This window comes from Cucumis sativus, unplaced genomic scaffold (assembly GCF_000004075.3).
Source record: "Cucumis sativus cultivar 9930 unplaced genomic scaffold, Cucumber_9930_V3 scaffold31, whole genome shotgun sequence".
Taxonomy (NCBI): domain Eukaryota; kingdom Viridiplantae; phylum Streptophyta; class Magnoliopsida; order Cucurbitales; family Cucurbitaceae; genus Cucumis; species Cucumis sativus.
Genome location: NW_022279546.1, coordinates 308247 through 329038, shown reverse-complemented (window position 1 = coordinate 329038; position 20792 = coordinate 308247). Strand labels below are relative to the sequence as shown.

The 20792-nt window shown below is 36.5% G+C and overlaps 2 protein-coding genes across 10 annotated transcripts; both read right to left on the bottom strand.

Moving 5' to 3' along the window:
• Nucleotides 1-1789: 1789 nt before the first annotated feature.
• On the bottom strand, nucleotides 1790-9211 carry LOC116405828 (NAD-dependent malic enzyme 2, mitochondrial-like). Of its 9 annotated transcripts, XM_031889603.1 has the most exons (12): nucleotides 8995-9066; nucleotides 6627-6723; nucleotides 6462-6551; nucleotides 6233-6375; nucleotides 5490-5624; nucleotides 5283-5343; nucleotides 4661-4753; nucleotides 3781-3942; nucleotides 3608-3691; nucleotides 3422-3528; nucleotides 3077-3181; nucleotides 1830-1850 (listed from the first exon to the last, which is right to left on the bottom strand). In XM_031889603.1, exons 6-11 carry the CDS (start codon nucleotides 5292-5294, stop codon nucleotides 3088-3090), a joined length of 552 nt encoding a protein of 183 aa, XP_031745463.1. In that variant the 5' UTR covers nucleotides 5295-5343; nucleotides 5490-5624; nucleotides 6233-6375; nucleotides 6462-6551; nucleotides 6627-6723; nucleotides 8995-9066; the 3' UTR covers nucleotides 1830-1850; nucleotides 3077-3087. The 9 variants fall into 9 exon arrangements, with proteins under 9 accessions (XP_031745464.1, XP_031745463.1, XP_031745458.1 ...); XM_031889598.1 differs by lacking the exons at nucleotides 5283-5343; nucleotides 8995-9066 and adding an exon at nucleotides 9166-9192; XM_031889597.1 differs by lacking the exon at nucleotides 5283-5343.
• LOC116405827 (U11/U12 small nuclear ribonucleoprotein 31 kDa protein-like) lies at nucleotides 9163-10018 on the bottom strand. The gene has a single exon (XM_031889596.1). It carries the CDS (start codon nucleotides 9983-9985, stop codon nucleotides 9200-9202), a length of 786 nt encoding a protein of 261 aa, XP_031745456.1. The 5' UTR covers nucleotides 9986-10018; the 3' UTR covers nucleotides 9163-9199.
• Nucleotides 10019-20792: the final 10774 nt, after the last annotated feature.

Genomic DNA, 20792 nt, shown 5'->3' with positions numbered 1-20792 from the left:
CACTGCCAGATTTTTCCTTACCATTTGAAATAGAGACCGATGCTTCTTGATACGGGGTAGGTGATGTCTTAATTCAAAATCATCGGCCAATTGCTTATTTTGAGCCAGACATTAGCTATGAGGGATCGTGCTAAACCATTTTATGAACGGGAATTAATGGCTGTAGTTTTGGTTGTGCAACGCTGTAGACCTTATCTTTTGGGCAAGAGGTTTGTAGTGAAAACTGATCAACGATCATTGAAACTTTTATTGGAACAAAGGGTTATCCAACCTCAACATCAGAGGTGGATTGCTAAGCTTCTTGGCTACAATTTTGATGTCGTGTATAAACCGGGACTAGAAAACAAAGCAGTAGATGCCTTGTCTCGTGTCCCTCTACTGCCGAACTTAATCAACTTACTGTTGAGATCAGTTAAATTGGCAGTCCCCAACACTGAAGTTGACCCTAAATTAGTCCCAGAAATTAATGGGATGGATCTGAATGTCTTGTTCAATGATGAAGATATTCTCCCTATTAAAATTCCCCTGGATTTGCCTAAAGATTTAGTGTCTATAGTCGGTGATTGTGGAATCATTATGGCTTAAATTAGATGTGCAACTGCCTTTTCCTCCTCCCAGTCATTATGAAGGTTGTCTTCTGGAGCACTAGGAGTTTGAACGACCCCTCTAAACGTGAAGCACTTAAAAAATTCATCAACTATTGTAGTCCTAATGTAGTCATGATTCAAGAATCTAAGAAGGATACCTTGAACTCAATGCTAAGTTTGACTGCTCCCTTCGGAGTGACAAGTCTCGTTTTTCCCCTAGTGTGGAACGGGGAGGATTCCTCCTATTTTCAAAGCCCTCATCAAACTCAATGCTATGTCTAGAACGCTAAGAGTAGGTGGTCTGCTTTTGGTTAGGCCAAAAGTGAAGTTTCCCTTCATTTTTTTATGGGATTTTTCTGATGTATAATGCATATGTTCTTTTTTTTTTTAGCTCTTAATTGTCTCGCTGTCTTAAGTTTTACATTTGCAAGTCTCTCTTTTCTTTCTTTGGTACGCACACAATAACCGATGGGGTAACCTTTCTATGGTTCTACACTTAGTTTCTAAGTTTGACTGCTCCCTTCGAAGTGACAACAAGATTTGTTAATGCCCACCCTTTCTAAAGGGATTTAGTTCATTGTGGCTAGACAAGAGGCTCCAAACTCATGTTTGACAAGACAAATTTGTTAAAACCATCTCAATTTCTAAAGAGTACCTCCTATCCTTTTTTAACTCTATCTAGGCTAGGTTTGGACTAAGCGCATCATAGGTAAGTCATGGCAAAGAAACAAAGGAAGACAAAGCTAGAAAAGTATCCATGCACTTATTTATTATATGCATGCAATCAAGCATTCACAACACACATACCATTTTCTCAATCATGCATTCACATCTCCATAAGATATCGCTAAAAATGGGCTTAAACCAAAAAACACTGGCAGCTTATTCTCAAATTTCAGCACATATACTCATCAACATTCAGAATTTTACATCACAAACCCAAGCTCAGTGATCAAGGGTTGCTAGTCATGCTTTTTATGCAAGATCTAAGTAATCTAAGAAGGTATAGTGCTCATTATTGTAAGGAAATTTTTTTTAGAAATTTTGAAATTTGGGCAAAATTTGAACCTCCAAGTTTAGACTAAACATGCAAGCAATTGCCCACCCCCACTTAAAAAATTGCAAACTTTTGAAAATCAAAATAAAAGAAAAATAAGGGAGAACTTTGGACTCCCCTGGAAGGATCGACATCCTTGGCTTTGGTTTGAAGCTTGCATGGATAAACCTCTTCATTCCTTTTTCATTGATTATTCATCCTTGTTCCTGAAAATCAAAGAAAGTTCTCTCAATTTCATTTATTACTAAAATTAGGATAATTATATTAACTGTATTTTTAACACTTTTGGTAGTTTATGTTTTGGGTGTATTTTCAATGGTATTTTTATATAAAGTACAAAGTTTATGGGTATTCTGTATAATTTAGCCTTGAAATTTCTCAGACATGCATCAAATCAAAATTTCAAAACCATCGGTATACTTATGGAACCTCTTTAACAAAAAAAAAAAAAAAAATCAAACCCATGAAGTCTAACTAACCGAACACAATTAGATTTCTAGTAGCAGTAATTTACCACAGAAACATAAATTAATAGTTAGAAAATAATTGCATGGCATTTCTATAAATTTATCACATGATCTTTCTTCTTCCTTTTTTTCTTTCCTTTTTTTGATAGAACTCTAACTAAGTTAGTTAGGCTTCTACATGTAGCAGTTAATTAAAATAGAGACAGAAACTATAGATTAACAAACAATTGGAAGGCCTCTCGATCAATTTAATACACAATAAGTTCATACTTGTGTCGTTTTGGAAGTATGAAAAACGAAAAATCGCTATTTTCCCTAAACGAGAAACCTCTTCATTCCTTTTTCGTTGATTATTCATCCTTGTTCTTCAAACCTCAAGCCTTAAAATTGAGGCAGTAGAGGAAATTCTCTCAATTTACTTCAAAGGAAGGATCATGTTCTCTCCTACAAAGGGTGTGTTTCTAATTTTCATAACTTTATGACTTAATATGGCAATGTTGTATAATGCAAATCCATAATAGAAGAAACACCATTTGCAGCACAACCAAGAAAAATGAAGATTGAATATAATGTAATGCAATAAAATTAAAATACTAAAGAATCTTGTGGTCCCTTCCTTTTCTTCTTTGTTTTTGATAAAGTAACTGCATTTATCACACAAACAATTAGATAGAAGACTTAAAACCCTAATCTGCATCGGACTAAGTTGATATTTTTCCTCTTTCTTTGTAAGTTAAAAACCACATGAGTTTGACACTGATTACTACCACCACAAGTCATTTAACTTCTTCAACTGCCTCATACTTTTCACACGAAACTGCGTCATACAAATTAACCCATAATAAAGCTACCCAAATTCCAAACCCCATCCGATTGGTTTCTGAAATCAGTAACTCTCATGGAAGGAAAAACTTGGACAGACTGATGCATAAATTGAGAAATGAAAGTTTGAAAAAGATTCTTACATCTTTGTCTATTAGAAAAAAAATCGATTTCTTGCAGTAGAATCGTTGTTCCCTACCATTCTCAAAACAGCCTGAATAGCCATGTTAAGAACACCGAGCCCAACACTGAAGTTGAAAGAGGAGAAAAAACAGCATGTTGAAACAAATGAAGGTTAAACCAAAAGGATTGAACTATAGTTTCCAAAGTTTTCATTTCTCTTATATTCACGTAATAGTAATAGTAATAGTAATTCCTCTTTCAAACAACCACTTTTGTTTCAACAAAGAGGACAAGGCTTACGATCCCTAAATAGTTAGCAGTATTGCTATTTGGAGAAAATGTTAAAGTTAAACAGCTGACAATACCTTCCAGCCCCTACCACTACTATCTTTTGGTTAACAAAATCACTCAATGGCTGCCCTTGAGCTCTCACATTTCCCAATAGTCCAGCGAGAGCAACACCAGCAGTTCCCTTTATGAAATGAAATAAACGAAAATGAATGTCCTTTTAAGTAATTATCAACTGCATGAATACAACATGAACTACTCACTTGTATGTCATCGTTGAACATGCAGAACCTCTTACGATAACGTTGTAATGTTTCAAAAGCCCATTTCATTTGAAAATCCTCAAACTGGCATCATTCAAAATCAAATTGCGAGATTACGATACTGATTACTGGCAGTGAACACAGTTAAAAATTTGATATCTTAACCAATAAACCTGAACAATAGCTTTAGGCCAACATGTATCCACGACTTCCATAAATTCATCAACAATAGATAGATACTCTTCTCCCTCCAATCTAGGTATTCCTATTCCCTGAACTCCAAGGTCACCGAGGCCAAGAATACGACTTCCATCTGTCAAGACAATCACGTCAACCTGTAGTTGGAAGAAGAAAATACAATGAACTTCAAATATGGTGTTGCCGGAAATTAAAAGGGATTTTCATTTTTATTTTGCTCAAAATCAATGCTCTTGAGCTTTTAATGTCCCGAGAAATGTGAAAGTTTCCCAATATATCGTGTATGGAATTTTAAACTTTTCAAAGAAAACAAGGGTGATCAACATACAAAAGCCTCCTGTGGATAGAAAATTAATCAAACGAAAATTCGATTGTTCTGTAGCAGTTTGACTTTGTTGTCAAGAAAATTAAGAGTGATAAGAAGGCGAAGGAGTGACTTTGAGTGGTGGCAATTAGACAGCCAAGCAACTACACTCAAAGTTGCAGGTCAAATAGGCAGCAGGAAGAAACAAAGAAGAAGAAGAAGAAGAAAAGTTTTCGATCTATCAAACGTGATCAACATACAATAGAAAGTCATTTAAATTATCCAAATATCTTTTGAAGTAATTTTAACAATTTCAAAATAACTCTTAATCATGCTCTAAATATGGAATGAATTATCTATTCAACTACAAATACAAAAGTTTTCCTAAATCACTCTAACTAATTATACAAATTCCACAACACATAGATCACACGCTTCCCAAGAACCCACAAAATTATTCAATGCGGCATTTCACCAAACAGCTGGTGGATGGGGACAACAAAAACAAGTGTTTAACAAAATTATCTTAGAAACAAACACATTAATATTACCTGAAGATGGAACTCCAATTGAACAGCCTTGAAAAAGTGATGGAAAAACAAACAGAACATAAAGATTGTGGGACTCCTCAACTCCAATAAATCCTGCAATGGAAAAATGGGTTAGAAGAAGGTGGAAAAGCATAGTAGAGGATGATGATAATGAAAATGGGTAGTAATGTTTTTCGGTAGCTATCTTTTTCTTCTCTTTTTTTTTTCATGTAGTTGATGGTTGTTCTTGATTGTCTTTATCTTTTTTTTTTTTTTCCTTTTTTGCTTTTGGGAAAAAACAGTTTGTTGAATAAGAGGTGATGATGCTGGTGAGGGAATTTATTAAAGTAATGAATACTTTTTGGAGGACTTAAACAAGTAAAAGGACGAAATGTATAATTAGTTAGAGGAGGACTTAAACAAGTAAAAGAACCAAATGAAGCAAGCTCAAGCAACAAATTTTCTGTTAAGTAAGCATAAATATTAACTAGAGACTTAAATAAAATATTTCACCACCACCACCACAACAACAACAAAAAACCCAAATATATCGCCATTGACAACAGAAACAGATCAATATAAGCACAATACATTACATGGAAAATATGGAGATAAACGACATGAAGGTTTCCCTTTCACTTACAAAGAGAATCATTAAGTAACTTCTCGTTGTTAGTACCAATATCTAGCATTACTGGAAGAATCTGTCAATTAAACAAGAGTAAACTTAATGAAATTCAAAAAGTGGGGTTAAGAAAAGTTGCTAAAAAAATGTCAACATTAAATGATATTAGTATTCTTAGATAATCTACAAATTTCATGAAGAAAAGACTGCAGACTTGAGAGTTACCCCCACAATCAGGAATACTTGCTGGAACGGGAAAAAGATATCGGCAAATTCTAAACACGGCACACTAAAACTCTCACTCTCCTGGTTCATGCCTAAAATCACATGTACATGTCAATGCTGATAGTGCCTCTTTCACTGAAACAAACCAAATTTCAGTACCAACTAAGATTCAGAAAATAAGGTATTTAAGATGCAGAAAATAAGGTATTTAAGATGCAGGAAATAAGATAGTTAAAATGCAGGAAATAAGGTAGTTAAGATGCAGAAAATAAGGAAACACCCCACATCACTACAGTGCATAACAAATCTATCACATAAGCACAAAGATAAATACCGAGTGTATTAGTTGAAACTTAGCAAAAACAAAAAGGACATAAGCTTATTCTCAAAATTCAGAATCTCACGTCACAAACCCGAGCTTAGTGCTCAAGGGTTGACAGTCATGCCTTTTATGCAAGATCTAAGAAGTTATGATGCTCGTTATTGTAATGAAAAACTTTTGAAAAATTTTTGAAATTTGGGCAAAATTTGAAATCCCCCAAGTTTAGACTAAACAAGCGAGCTATTATCCACCCTTCGCTTAAAAAATTTCTTGGAAGTAGCCCAACATGAGAAGATAAAACAATCTGAATGCAGGCAATCCTATAAACAATTAAAACAATAGCCACAACTGATTGAAATCAAGTTGGATAAACAACCATTGGATGAAGGGAGGGCGTTGAGCTTGTCTAAGAAAAACATACTCTTTGAGGGTTTATGCCAGCAGCAGCAACATACATATCCAGCTTTCCTGTAGGTATTCCTATACCCTGTAGGTTCTCACCTGCAATTTGATGTACTCCTTTTCTTTCTTCTTCATCTCATGTATTTGTTGAGTTCTTACTTGCTTTGCACACAAACAGAAAACAACATTAGTACTAAAATTATTACATAGAAACTAGTATCTATCTCACAGCATCCAACTACCATAACCTGATTGCCAATAACCCTTCTCTGGAGTTCAACATTTTCCTACTGTAGCTTGTCAATTTGAGCTTTAAAAGCAGCCTTACCTTTGGCTTCCTGTGGAAAAGAACTTCCTTGTTCAATGTTAAATAGAGAGAAATCATGGAATTTAGACAAGTCTCGAGATTGTACTATTCGTGTAACTGTTGCAATCTCCCTATCTTTAACTTGTACTACCGACTTTAGCCTCTCAACTTTGGTCTCCAACCTTGATATATCTTAATGTAGCCTGCCACAAGAAAATAAAGGTGACTGAATACAGGGAACCATGGTTGTGTGAAGGAATATTAAAAAGCTTTGCAACATCATTACCCTGAAATGAACTACATTTATTCCATATCTTAAACCAATCTCCCATAACAAGAAATGAACCAAAATTAGAAACAGTAGCTCTTTCAACACTACCGAAAGACATAATCTCACGAAGACACTTGGCAATAAAATCGAATCTTTAACGCATCACCATTCTCATCAAATGTTAAACAAATCTCCTCTTGATTCCAATTATTTGATAAGCGAGAAACAAAATAGATCATATTAAGTAACACAAATTCACGAAAAATCAAACATAATAGATCATTAAATTGAAATGTGACGGTAGACTTGACTAAGCCTGATCCTCTTAGCTCAGAAGACAAGGACGGGTCGTGTTATGAGAAATGTCAAGGTAGACTAAATCTCATGTAAGTCACTAGTCAAATAAACCAACAGCTAAAACAAAGCAAAACAATAACAAAAACCCACAAAGATGTTGTAACGACAGTAAGACGTATTGGTTATGATAAACATATACTACTATGAGTTAGGAAGATCATGGATCCAGCCAAAATTATAGATGAATCAGTGATAATCAAAAGTTGAAATCAGTGATATCGAATATTTCTTTAACCCAATATGTTTAAGGTTGCATTTTGTTGTTTCCACACACATCTTGTGACTATGATCAAAGCATTGAAAGTGCAAGAATATAAGTTATAGAATAGATAGATTCAAATATATTAGCAATATTTTTTTGCGGTACATCAGAGATTTAGAAGTAAGAAATTATATGAATGATAAATCAAAATAGTTCAGAGACATGGCACCTTTTCCTCACGTAGCTCCACTAAAACAAAGTGGTAAAGGGGAGAAAGCTAAAATGTGGCAAATGCCTTCTTCGCTAAAATGTGGCAAATGCCTTCTTCTTTCAAACATGAAGAGATTGATCACAAAGTCAAGTTGAAAGCTAAAAAAACTTAAGCCTCTATTTGGCAACAATTTTGTTTCACAAAATTATGCTTATGAAAATTACTTATGACTAAACTTCTTTGAACAATTGATAAAAATGTTCTTGAAAACTACTTTTTCTTTCCTAGTCTTTGAACAGAAGAAAACAAACAAAACTAAAAGCAAAATTATTAGAAAATGTGCCTAAATGGACAAATAGTCAGTAGGAAGAAGAGGATTACAATATATTAGGTTAAAATGTTGAACTATGATGCTAACTAGAAGAGAGCAGACCACCTAACACTGATCCAAACCACAAGGTATGAACCTTAAAATTGGTGAACGTGTATCCACTTTAAAGGTTTAAGTAATGACTTCACTCTCATTATCGATTGATGTCATTGGATTGATTTTTCTCCCAAGTCCCTTGGGTTTTCTGGAGTTCCCCACCCTTGCTTTTCATCTAATCTTAGTGAAGAGTTCTCTTTTGGCTCATCTGAAACAAATGCCACCATCGTACTTTCAAAGATAAGGAATCCGACTTCACTCACTTTTCGATCATCTTTTGTATACAACCTTCACTTGGTGTAAATTCACCCCACACTTTCATTATTACAATCTTACTTCTCTTATATCACAATGGAATAATCTTTGTAATCTCTCGCAGCATATGTGCTCTTTTGTAATTTCATCCCATCAATGAAATTATTTATATGTTTCTGATAAAAGAAATGTCTCCTCAAAAAGAATAATAATAACAATAATGTTTGATCAAAGAATCCTTTGGACAAGTCTTGGCACATTGGGAAATCAAGCCCTTGGCATTAAACGCCGAGATCATGATATGGGAATTCCAAAATGTACAAAAATACAAATATTGCTCATGCTCATGAGATTGAATAAGCAACTTATACTCTCTGACTGCAGAAATCCTTAACTCTTAAAAGAAAACAGGAGGCATTGGAAGATGAGTATTTATTACCACTTCCAAATTCCAGTGTAGTGCTCATATACTGTTAACAGCGGTGCCTAAATCCTTGGGGTATTCGGTAGACCGTCATCGGATGAGATTGTAATGTAATGTAATCAATAACCAATGGTTGGATTCAGCGTTTTAGAGCCGATTTGTAATTAAACTCATACATTTCAGCTCTCCAAAGAGAGTCTTTGAATTCAACATAACATTTCTAGTTTCAATTACTAACCTATTGGTGGAGAGCAAGTGCCATAGGTTAAGAGTTAGTATTCCAATCCTGACTACTCCTGACATTACCACGAAGTGTAGACTACATACCTGTAACTCATTATTACTTATCGCACCCGGCAGCCCAAAATCTAAACTCTGTAAGCTTTATCTCATCTAACAATGCCACCCAAAAATCATGCACCAAAATCAACCAGAAATAGAGGTTCAAAATATAATGGAACGGCAGATAAAAACAATACAATAGTAAAAACCACGCACCTTTTACAAACTCTTCCCAAAGAGACAGGCTCAGTTAATCATCTTCGTCGCTCTCGTCACTGAAATAACTTGCTTTCTTCTCTTTTTTCTTCTCTACAATGTTCTCACCGCCAGTCAGGAGTCTCTGGTCTGCATCTCCGTCCACCACCGAGGCCCAATTGTCATCCTCAAACCCTTCTCCAACATCCGATCCCCAATCCTCCTCGTGCCTAGCACCAACTCCACCCCTTCTTACCCGCTTCGGTTCTGGTCGCTCCCTTGGCCCCAATTGATTTTTAGGGCATTCATAAGACAAATGCCCATCAATTGCGCCGCACTCGTAGCACCTACTCTTATCCTTATAAACCCTCTTCCTTATAAACTCAGCGGCACGACCATTATCAGTCGCTATAGCAGCCTTAAGAACACGGCCATTCAAAATCTTCCCGTGCATCTGTTTCGCGGCCTTCACCGCGTCATCCTGAGAAATAAACTGGACGAAGGCAACGCCGCGAGACTTGCGAGTCTGTCGATCTTTCAACACCGTAACACGAGCGATCTTACCAAAGTTGGAGAAGAGAGTGTGGAGGTCGGAATTAGTGAGTGAATAGTCGAAATTGGAAACATAGAGAGTAGACTTCGAAGGAACCAAACCTCCAGAACCACCGCCAGACTTAGTGGAAGAGTGTGAGTGTGAGTGCGATTGCGATGAGAAGTGCGACTGTGAAGACGACGGCAGCGACGGGTCAGAAGAGGGGGCGGAGGGATACCGGTAATAGAAGGTTTCGTCCTCGTCGCTGTCGCTAGTAGGGCTATTGGTTTTCTTTCCCTTGGGCGCCATTTTTTCACCCGAGTGCCGTAAACAAAACCTATAGAATGAAAATATAGACTTAAGGTTTAGGAAATCGACCAAATCTAGGAACGAGACAATTACTACGAGCGGTTTGTTTTATTTAATATTAAATAATAAATAGATTTGGTTAATTTCGATTGTTTGAATTGATTTTTTTTAAAGTCAATGCTCACTCCTAAGTTTCACTAACTTTTTGCAATATCACTCTCTATAAATAAATTGTTTCTTCATCTTTAGAGAGACATCATATTCATATAAACAAATTCTTTTAGGAGAAGTTTGGTGCATAGTATTATAGTTTAAGTTGTTATAGTCGTGTTTAGGGTACATAATATTATAATATTAGTTATTATAATTTGTGTTTATGTGTAAATTATTATAGTACGAGTTATTATATTATGTGTTTGAGTATAAATTATTATAATCCGACAAAATTGAGAATCAAAGTGACCATTCTTATTTTGAAAAAGAAAAAAAATCCAAAAGAAGTCAAAAGGAATAGAGAAAATTGTTCAGTCAAATGTTAGTTTACTTTTATTACAAAAAAATTATTTATCTTTTGGGTTTAGGCTAATCTTCAATGATCATGGTCGGCCAATCTCCCACCATCATCTCTAGTGACTCCATCGACGAACTTCCGATAATCAACTTCGACGACCGTTGTCATCGATTAGTCTTGAAGATTTTTTATAAAAATATTTTTTAGTATATATAACAAACAAAAGAAATTTGTACGTATAAATATTTTTTAAAATATATATTTTAAAACACGATTGTGTTTTTATTTTAAGAAGTTTTTAGAAAAAATGTTAAACAAAAATGAGATTTTTTAGGTTATTCAAGAAAATACTTTTAGTTTAGTTATAATAATATTTTATAAAATGCACTTTTTCATACTTTTTTTTCTTTGTAATATTCTCCTAAAGATAATGTTTGACCAATCCATGACTTGATTTGGACTATTATTCGATAGTAAACAATGTTGGTATGTTGCTTTTTATTTTATGTTCATGTGTTGTTTGAGTTCGGTTTAAATTTTGTGATTATGGTCACTACGTTTGTATTGTTGCATTATATATTTAAACTTGGTTAACCATATTCTCACTGTTCACACGAGATTTCGAATAAATGTATTTCGTGGAATTGAACTTTATATATTGATGAATATTGTGCATACAACCTCTAGTATTTACTCATTTGATGCTTTCTCTCGAATACAAGTTAAAACTTATAACTTTTTGATCTTCGATCTTTAGGATATTGTAGTTGCAAGTTGATTTGAACTTCGATCTTATGGAACCCAAGGAAAGTTTAATCTTCCAACTTTCAGAAGTTGTTGATCTCCAGGTTGATATGAACTTTGACGTCTTGAGAGCTTGTAGAAGTTTGAATCTTCAATTCTTCAGTACTTCAGAGGTTCAATTCTTTATTCAACCAAAGACCCCTTTTAAAATGAATGGCAATGGTCTCTATTTATAGAGAAATTTCATGGGCTTTAGGTGAACTTGGGCTCATTTGCTTGCTAGACTTGGACTTGGGCCCATTTGATTGTTGGGCTTGGACTTGAGCCCATTTGTGAGTTGAGTTTGAACTTGGGCCCATCTGCTTATTCGACTTGGGCTTGAGCCCATTTTTTCTGTTGGATATGAATTGAGTTGGGTTGAGTAAACTTAATTATCCAAACTCAAACAAAAGTATAATCATCATCATATTTATTGTGATGATGTGGCGTAATTTAATTGGTCAAAATTTCTTGCTCAACAAATGTCTCCTTTTAGAGATTTGTGCACGTTTATATGATGGGTGAATCTTGAAAACGATAAGCTGAAATAAGTGAATTTGTTCTTGGATTTGGTTCTAGTTAATATGTCAATTTAATCATACTATGCATTTGGACATAAGTGTGATTAAAATGTTATACGAAGTTTGGTCAATTTATATGGTGGAGCACACCAAGCTTGATCGAAGACAAAAATGGAGATGGAGATCCGATCGGCTGTAACACATCGAAGACGAAAATAGAGATGGAGATCCGATCGGCTGCGACACATCGAAGACGAAAATGGAGATGGAGATCTGATCGACTGCAACACACCGAAGACAAAAATGTAAATATAGATCCAATCGACTGCGGCACATCAAAGACAGAAATGGAGATGGAGATTCGACCGACGGCAGCACATGAAAGACCGAGATGGAGATGAAGATCCACATATCGAAGATGGAGATGGAGATCCGATCGGCTGCAACACATCGAAGATGGAGATCCAATTGACTGCGACACATCGAAGACGAAAATGGAGATGGAGATTCGACCAACTGGAGCACATGGAAGACGAAGATGGAGATGAAAATTCGTACATCGAAGATGGAGATGGAGATTTTGATGACTGCGACACGTCGAAGATGCAGATGGTGACGACTGCGGCACATCAAAGATGATGACGACCGCATCGAAGATGCAGATGATGATGGCTGCGACACATCAGAGATGCAGATGATGATGACTGTAACACATGGAGATGGAGATTCTGATGGCTGCGACACATCGAAAATGTAGATGGTGACGGCTGCGACACATCGAAGATAATGACGGCCACATCGAAGATGCAGATGATGACAACTGCAACACATCAAAGATGCAGATGGTGATGACTGCAATACATGGAGATGAAGATTCTAACGGCTGCGACACGTCGAAGATTCTGATGGTGACAGCCACATCGAAGATACAGATGATGACGCCTGCAACACATTGAAGATGCAGATGATGACGGTTGCAACACATCAGAGATGCAGATGATGATGACTGCAACACATGCAGATGGAGATTCTGACGACTGCGACACGTCGAAGATGCAGATGGTAATGGTTGCGACACGTCGAAGATGCAGATGGTGACAACAGCGACATATCGAAGATGCAGATGATGTCGGCAGTGACACATCAGAGATGTAGATGATGACGGTTGCAACACATCGAGGATGCAGATGATAACGACTGCAACACCTAGGAGATGAAAATGATGATCTTCTCGTCTGCAACACGTGGAAGAAGATGATGATGAATCCTTTTGGCTACAGCACGTGGGAGAAGATGAAGATGAAGATGAATCCTTTTGACTATAACACGTGGGAGAAGATGAAAATGAATCCTCTCGGCTGTAATACGTGGGAGAAGAGGAATCCTCTCGGCTGCAACACATGGAAAAGATGAAGATGAATCCTCTCGGCTGCAACACATGGAGAAGATGAAGATAAATCCTTCCGACTGCAACACATGGAGAAGGTGAAGATGAATCCTCTGCTCTCGGCTGCAACACATGGAGAAGGTGAAGATAAAGATCCTTTCAGCTGCAACACTTGAGAGAAGATGAAGATGAATATCTTTTCAGCTGCAACACTTGCGAGAAAAGGTAGAGCTCGCTACTTTGACTTTGCCCCATTTGTCCCATTTCTTTTCTGTTGTAACTGTTCATGAATTTCATTTTCTATTGAGATTACATCATCACGATGAAGCATAATTTTTTTTTTCGTGCGACTGAACTTAAAGTAATCTTTAAGCTGCCTACGTATCCTTTTTATAACACAGAGATCAAGTCATAACGTAGTTCAATTGAGTTGCTGTTTTTTTTTTTTTTTTTTTGTCATTCACCTTTTAAGCTCTTGTGGACTAAGAGCATCATGCAATTTAGGCTCTTGCGATAAGGAGCTTTACACATTTAACAAATATTTTCGTAAAAAATTTGTTCACCTTCTTCATTTGTAGAATTGGTGAATATAATAATTTTTGGCTTCACGATCAAGGGACCTTCTGTGTTTATGTCAACAAATAACTTCCTCTTCATGCGTGATGAGACACAACTGCGTATCTTCTCGCCATTATTTTCTTCATGAAGTGATTTTACCTTCAAAGTTTTCATCTCTTTTTCATGTTGATCACTTGTCATTTTAGTCTATCAAAAACAGATGTTGAAGGTTGATATTTCTTTGATGTGGAGATACTTAGCCTTTTGAAAGCTAAAGTTTGAGTGGAAGTAGATGTTAAACATTGGTTTTCTTCTTCTTTCATGGTCATACTCAATCTTTGAAAAATTGAAGATTGAGTAATTGAAGGCTTGATACGATCAAAGACAAAAGTCCTTTGCTTAATTTCATTTGAATTGTCGATTTCTTCAGAAGATGCATAATTGTTGTCGACTTCTGTTATACTGACAACATGACATGCAAGGACTTCTAATACTTTCTTTGGATGATCATCAAGGAAGCTTCTTGGGAGAAATTCTTTCAAAGTTATCGACCGTCGATGTCGGATGAAGTCCTCGTCTTTTCCTTTGATAGGCTTAGACTTCCACATCTTATTTCTTTTCTCATTTTTACGAGAGTTGCTTCCTTTTCCATGCTTCTGATGGAAGTGCGACTTCGTTTGTACGAAAATTGATTGTCTCCCCTTTTTACGAGTCATGACTATCCATCCTTCGCAATCATCTTCAATAGGCTTTTCTTTGTTTTGAGATTTCTTTGTCACGATCCTTTGTTGGAATCGAACATGTACAGGTTCAAAAGTCCCAAACTGGACCAAGTTTTTCCATTAATCATAAAGGTGTGTTGATGGCGGAACACTTGAAGTCATCTCAATTGCAACATGATTTGTCTGAGCTACTTCATCCATATCTAACTCGATCTTCTTTTCACGAGCCAACTTTATAATCAGCTCCTTCAACACGAAACACTTTCCAACAGGATGACTAATGACCCGATGGTACTTGCAGTAGTTAGGATCATCTACTTTCTCTGCTTGTTTCGGTCGTTTGCATTCTGGCAGTTGAATAAGTTGCTTCTCTAACAGCTGCTCTAACATGTCTGCAACATCAGAGTCAGGAAATGGATAAAAATTTTCTTGTCTTTCTTTAAGGGCGTCGCTTTTCCTCTCTATCATGCTTTCCTTCAAATTTTGTTTCTTTTCTTTTAGAGAAAGATTTCAAAGGGGTTGCATGAACAACCATAGACTCATTTATGACACTATCTGTAATCTTTTTAGTGTCATCAATTTAATTCTTGTCACTCCTCATTTTTTGAACCAAAAAATCTTTTGCTCCTCTACGAGTGATACTTAGTTCCATATCATGGGCACGAGTCGCCAACTCTTCAAACGTGCGTGGTTTTATCCCCTGCAAAATATAGAGAAGTTCCCAATGCATGCCTTGGGTGCACATCTCGACTACAGACATTTCTATGAGCTTGTCTTTGCAATCCAGGCTTAGAGCTCTCCATCGGTTTATGTAGTTGATGACTGGCTCCCTCTTTCGCTATTTGCTATTTGTCAACTCCATCATGCTGACGATACGCTGGGTGCTGTAAAAGCGATTGAGAAAGTCCCCCTCAAGTTACTCCCAACTATCAATGGATTCATGTTCCAGGTCGATGTACCATTTGAAGGCGTTTCCTTTCAGAGTTCGAACGAACTGCTTTATCAACAAATCTCCTCTCGTACTAGGAGTTTCACATGTTTCAATGAAGTGAGCAACGTGTTGTCTTGGGTTACCCTTTCCATCAAACTGTTGGAACTTGGGTGGTTGGTATCCATTCGGCATTATGAGATTGTCGATCCTCTTCGTATATGGTTTGGAATATAGAGAGAGAGTTTGAGCAAGTCCATCATATTGAGTTTTGATGGAGTTTGCAATCATCTCCTGCAATTGCTGAATAGATATTGATGCAATTGAGGTTGAATTTTGTGGTTGACTTTCTTGCATAATTGTCTTCCTTTTGTCAGTATTTTTGATAGTATGTGTATGACTTGATTCAGCAGCATCATGACGTTCGATGTGATTCTTGAGAGATGCAATCTCATTATCCTTTTCTTCAACGACCTTCATGAGCCTGTTGATCTTCTTTTTAAGCTCAGTCATTATGTCTTCACTTGTATCCACGTCAGTCACCATAATCGACATGATATTTGGATGAGGCATCTTCTCATTCGAGCGTTCACAGGAGGAAATTTGTTCGTCAATCACAGGATTTTCTTCGACTATAATTCCACCTTTTGGTGGCTTGGACAGTTGCTCCCAAATGTTCTTTGCGGCCTCAAAGGATGGCATTTCCTCAGATGATTGAGTCTCCCTTGAGCGGCTGTGAGTATTTGGCTGCTTGCCGATGTCATTTGTTCGTCAATCGACATGATTTCTTTAGATGTTCTTCAAAAGAGAAAGAGATGAAAGGTAGAGATTGTCTCACTGGACGTGTCAAACTGTTCACACGAGATTTTGAAGAAATGTATTTCGTGGAGTTGAACTTTATATATTAAAGAATATTGTGAATACAACCTCTAGTATTTACTCTTTTGATGTTTTTTCTCGAATACAAGTTAAAACTTAGAACTTTTTTATCTTCGATCTTCAGGATGTTGTAGTTGCACGTTGATTTGAACTTCGATCTTCTGGAATCCAAGAAAAGTTTAATCTTCCAAGTCTTCAATCTTTCAGAAGTTGTTGATCTCGAAGTTGATACAAACTTGCACGTCTTGAGAGCTTGTAGAAGTTTGAATCTTCAATTCTTCAGAGCTTCAATTCTTCTTTCAACCAAAGACCCCTTTTAAAATGAATGACAGTGGTCTCTATTTATAGACATTTCATGGGCTTTAGGTGAACTTGGGGTCATTTGCTTACTGGGCTTGAACTTGAGCCCATTTGCTTGTTGGGCTTGGATTTGAGCCCATTTGCGAGATGAGTTTGGACTTGGGCCCATTTGATTCTTGGACTTGGGCTTGAGCCCATTTGTTTTGTTGGATCTGAATTGGGTTGGGTTGAGTAACTTAATTATCCAAACTCAAACAAAAGTATAATCATCATTATTTACTGTGATGATGTGACGTAATTTAATTGGTCAAAATTTCTTGCTCAACACTCACATTTTTGTATTGTTTTCCATTCTAAAATAATTCATCCATGATTTATAGAGATTTATCTCTTACATAATTTAAAGCATAGTATTAGAATAATGTTGAAAATCATTTTATCTATTTGTTAAACTTGTTAATAATCCTATATGAAATTTTCAAAAAATTGATATTTTATATATTGAATATATGTAAAAAAGAATAGAAAAAAACTGTCACAAATAATAAATTCGACAAAATATTTACTAGATTATATTAATAATAGATATTGATAAGCCCTTATATGTTTAGTGACATTGATCGATCTATCGAATATCAAATTTTAAAATACCTTATAAATATTTTAATTAATTTGGCTATTTTTAATAGTAATAATAATAAAAAAAAACAATATAACACAAACAATTATACTTATATTGTACTCCAAAATTACAAGTTCCTAAACATAAATTAGAGTTAGTTGGAGTTTGGTTTAGAGATAAAATTTAAAACGGGAAAAAGAAAGAAGAAGAAAAAAGAAAGAAATGAAAAGAAGTAAGCCTGATGTCACATGTGAAGCTTTGACCCCAAAAATCACCCGCAAAATTGCGCCAATACGTGCCACGACTCCTTTAGCATGGCCCAGGAGTAGCCCAACGTGGTCCCGAGACAGCCCAAGGGTGACCAGGACATATGCCCACGACATTGGCAGGCACCTCTCGAGGACAGCTCACAGGCCCCGCACGCGTGCCACGAAAAGGGTTGCTTGCAAAGAGTACAACTAATGCTCGAGCGGGGATTCAACTGGTATGCCTCCCCTATAATACATTTTGAACATTTTCAGCTCTGGCAGGCTTGCATATGAAAATGCCGAAACGTCACACCCAAGCTTTATGACCTAGAATGAAAAGCAAACACCTATGGTGGGATTTTTAATTTCCATATTAATCAATTAACATGCATACAATACAATATAACCTTTATATCATACATTTTAATGCATGAACATGTTAACCTATGGTGGGATTTTAAATCTATATGACATTTCAAAATGCACATACAAATTTAAAGTAATTTAATCATACATCACATGCATAAATAAAAAAAAACACCCTAAAATGGACTGATTTTTGGCTCCTAAATTAAGCTAAGTACTAAATTATTACATAATTACTTTGGTGTAGTACAGAACCACTCCCAAAAACTTTGAACCGGCTGAAAAACCAACCGAAACCGCTTGAACCGGCCCAGGCGCACACGGGTCGGGCGAAGGCAGGCGCGGACGCGCGGCGCGCGCGCATGCGGCACGGGCGCGGGCGCGCGGGCGCATGCGGGCGCAGGAGCGGCGCGGGCCGGGCGCGTGCGGGTCGCGAAGCGGGTCAAGGCGGGTTTTCGGGTCTGTGACCTTCTTTTCTTCATTTTTTTTCAATTCTCTCACCCGGTTGAACCAGTTACAGCCTAACTTCAACTCTAATGACTTTTTTATTTTTTTAAAAATTACAAACACTTTGCAACAATAAAAATAAGCCATTAACAAGGCTAATTACAATAATTAGAACAAAAACACTTAATCTAGAGCCAAAATCATAATATATCCATTTTAGTTCAAACCAAAATTTATCTAATAAATATGAACCCACCACATGCAATTGGGTAAAAATGAAGCATGCTCTGATACCACATGATAGAACTAAGTCATGCACAGCGGAAAAAGAATCGAATTTCTACCCTAATTGCCACAATTAACATGTAACCATAAACTAATCAAATTAGGGTTTTAAGAAATATTACCTTTGAAGCTTTCAAAAGGTTTGATATCTTCTTACCAATTCTAACCGAGACCACCACTAGTACTCAACTGCTATCCTCTAGACAAAGAACCGGGTTGTGGGACCCAATTTTGGTGTAGAAAGTAATGGAGATAAAATGAGATTGGAAGCTTTCTTTTTTCTTTTGTTGAGATGATGAAAATGATAAAAGAGGCAAAAGTTTTTTCAACATTTGAAAACACCTCTATTTATAACCTAATTACATGAAAAAATGCATGCAATTCATTTGCCAAATCTCAACACCTAATGTTCCACTAACAATTAGTGGAACTTAGTGGGCTAGGTGTCTATATCTCATATAGCCACATATCCCACTAAGAGTTAGTGGGATTATCCAACAAAATGTTGGATTTTCCCACTAACTTAGTCCAAGGGTAAAATGGTCATTAGATATTTCTAGTCAAAAGTCAAACTTTGACTTTTCTTAGTCAAAAGTCAATATTTTGACTTTTTACCATTTTGTCCGTCTTGACTAATTCCAACCTCCCGAGCATGAATCCGCATTCATTTTTCCAAAATTTAAATCACATTTGAATATAAGGCCGGTCAAAGTTTGACTTTTCAAAGTCAAAAGTCAACATTTTGACTTTTTACTATTTTTGACCAATTCTATCAATTCGAGCTTCTTAGTATGAATCCGCATTCATACTTATAGTATGTAAAACATAAAGCTCTATTTCTAATTAGAAGACCGACGACTATATCACTATATTTGTCGGTTTCCCTTTCTTCTCCCAATTCGAACAATTCGACTTATTTCATCACACTGTTCTAAGTTTAATCCATATGAGCTAGCAGAGGAACCTAATGGACCTATAGATCATGGGCTCCAACGATTCAAGATTAACTAGCTAAACTCTTTTAAACCGAGTTAATCAACATTCGTTAACTAACGGGTCATTCCACTAAAGTCCCGTAGTTGCACTCCCCTCACTATAGATATATTTGTGTCCATTTGATAAAACCATAATCAGTAAGTTAATCCTTCACAGGTTGCTCGTAACCTTGGCTAGGTCAAAATACCGTTTTACCCCCAAGATTACATCTTGCTCCTTAAGTCCCACTAATCCACTATTGAACAATTGGTTTAAGGTTCAATCCTATAAACTTAATCCCTCTCGGTCCAATGAGAGGGTGGGGCCCCTTGTTCAAGACTTGGATTCAGTGCTTAAGAGAACAACCTATCTACTAACCCTAAAGCGGGTAGGAGTGAATTCCATCTTGTACCCTATGTTCCCAGCTATCCACCCGATCTTACCCCTGAAATGGGAGGCTTATTGGGCCAACGCTGATGAGCTGCCCTCACCTATGCAGATCTAAGGATAATCTCGTGTGAACAGGAGTTCATAGTTAACTCAGGATTAAGTCTAAGTTACCTAGGTCATCAATAATTGAGATAGTCAGTTTTAAACAGTAAACGGTGTTATAACGTAAAAAAGACTAATTCATGGTTCAGTCTTATGTAAACATTTTACATAGGATGCCCCCACTTTCATGTCTCTACATGAACGATTAGGATCACCTCGTTTGTACTACAAAGTGGGCCGCATCCATAGTTTCTCTAAATAAGGCGCCCAACCTTTATTTCATATACTATAGACTATTTAGGCTATATACTCGAACTTGATCCACGTTTATGTTTACACATAAAGTTCAAGTTTATTCAAAAATAGCCTTGGAACTTGATTTATTGGATTTAAGATTATAATATTTAATTTCTCAATAAACAACTTTATTGAACAGAATATGATTTACAAACTACGAGTTTTAGGACAAAAAATTCCAACAGACAGGCCTGTGTACGAGCCGACACATGTGGAGTCCCATGATTGCTTCTCTTACGTTCTGACCAAAAATCAAGTTTGAGCACGACTCTTCGTCTCCTTACTTGATTCGAACTCATATTCGGCCGAGTACCGAACTGGCTGGCAACGTCGTGTTTCATCTCTATAACAAAAGTTGATCTATGGGAACATTGTCTCCCATCCTTTAGACTGGTTGCTATGGCCAACGTTTCTTCTTCAAACACCGTATAATTGCCCTCTGTGGCACTCTTCTTCTGACCCTCAAATGCGATAGGGTGTCTATTC

What these genes read in the sequence shown, in the direction of transcription:
- LOC116405828 (XM_031889598.1), bottom strand. Translation starts at nt 5,579, where the DNA reads ATGAACCAGGAGAGTGAGAGTTTTAGTGTGCCGTGTTTAGAATTTGCC. An exon ending in AATTGGAGTTCCATCTTCAG is followed by an intron (nt 3,943 to 4,660) that starts GTAATATTAATG and finishes TTCCAACTACAG; the next exon opens with GTTGACGTGATTGTCTTGAC. An exon ending in GTAGTGGTAGGGGCTGGAAG is followed by an intron (nt 3,182 to 3,421) that starts GTATTGTCAGCT and finishes TTTCAACTTCAG; the next exon opens with TGTTGGGCTCGGTGTTCTTA.
- LOC116405827 (XM_031889596.1), bottom strand. Translation starts at nt 9,985, where the DNA reads ATGGCGCCCAAGGGAAAGAAAACCAATAGCCCTACTAGCGACAGCGAC.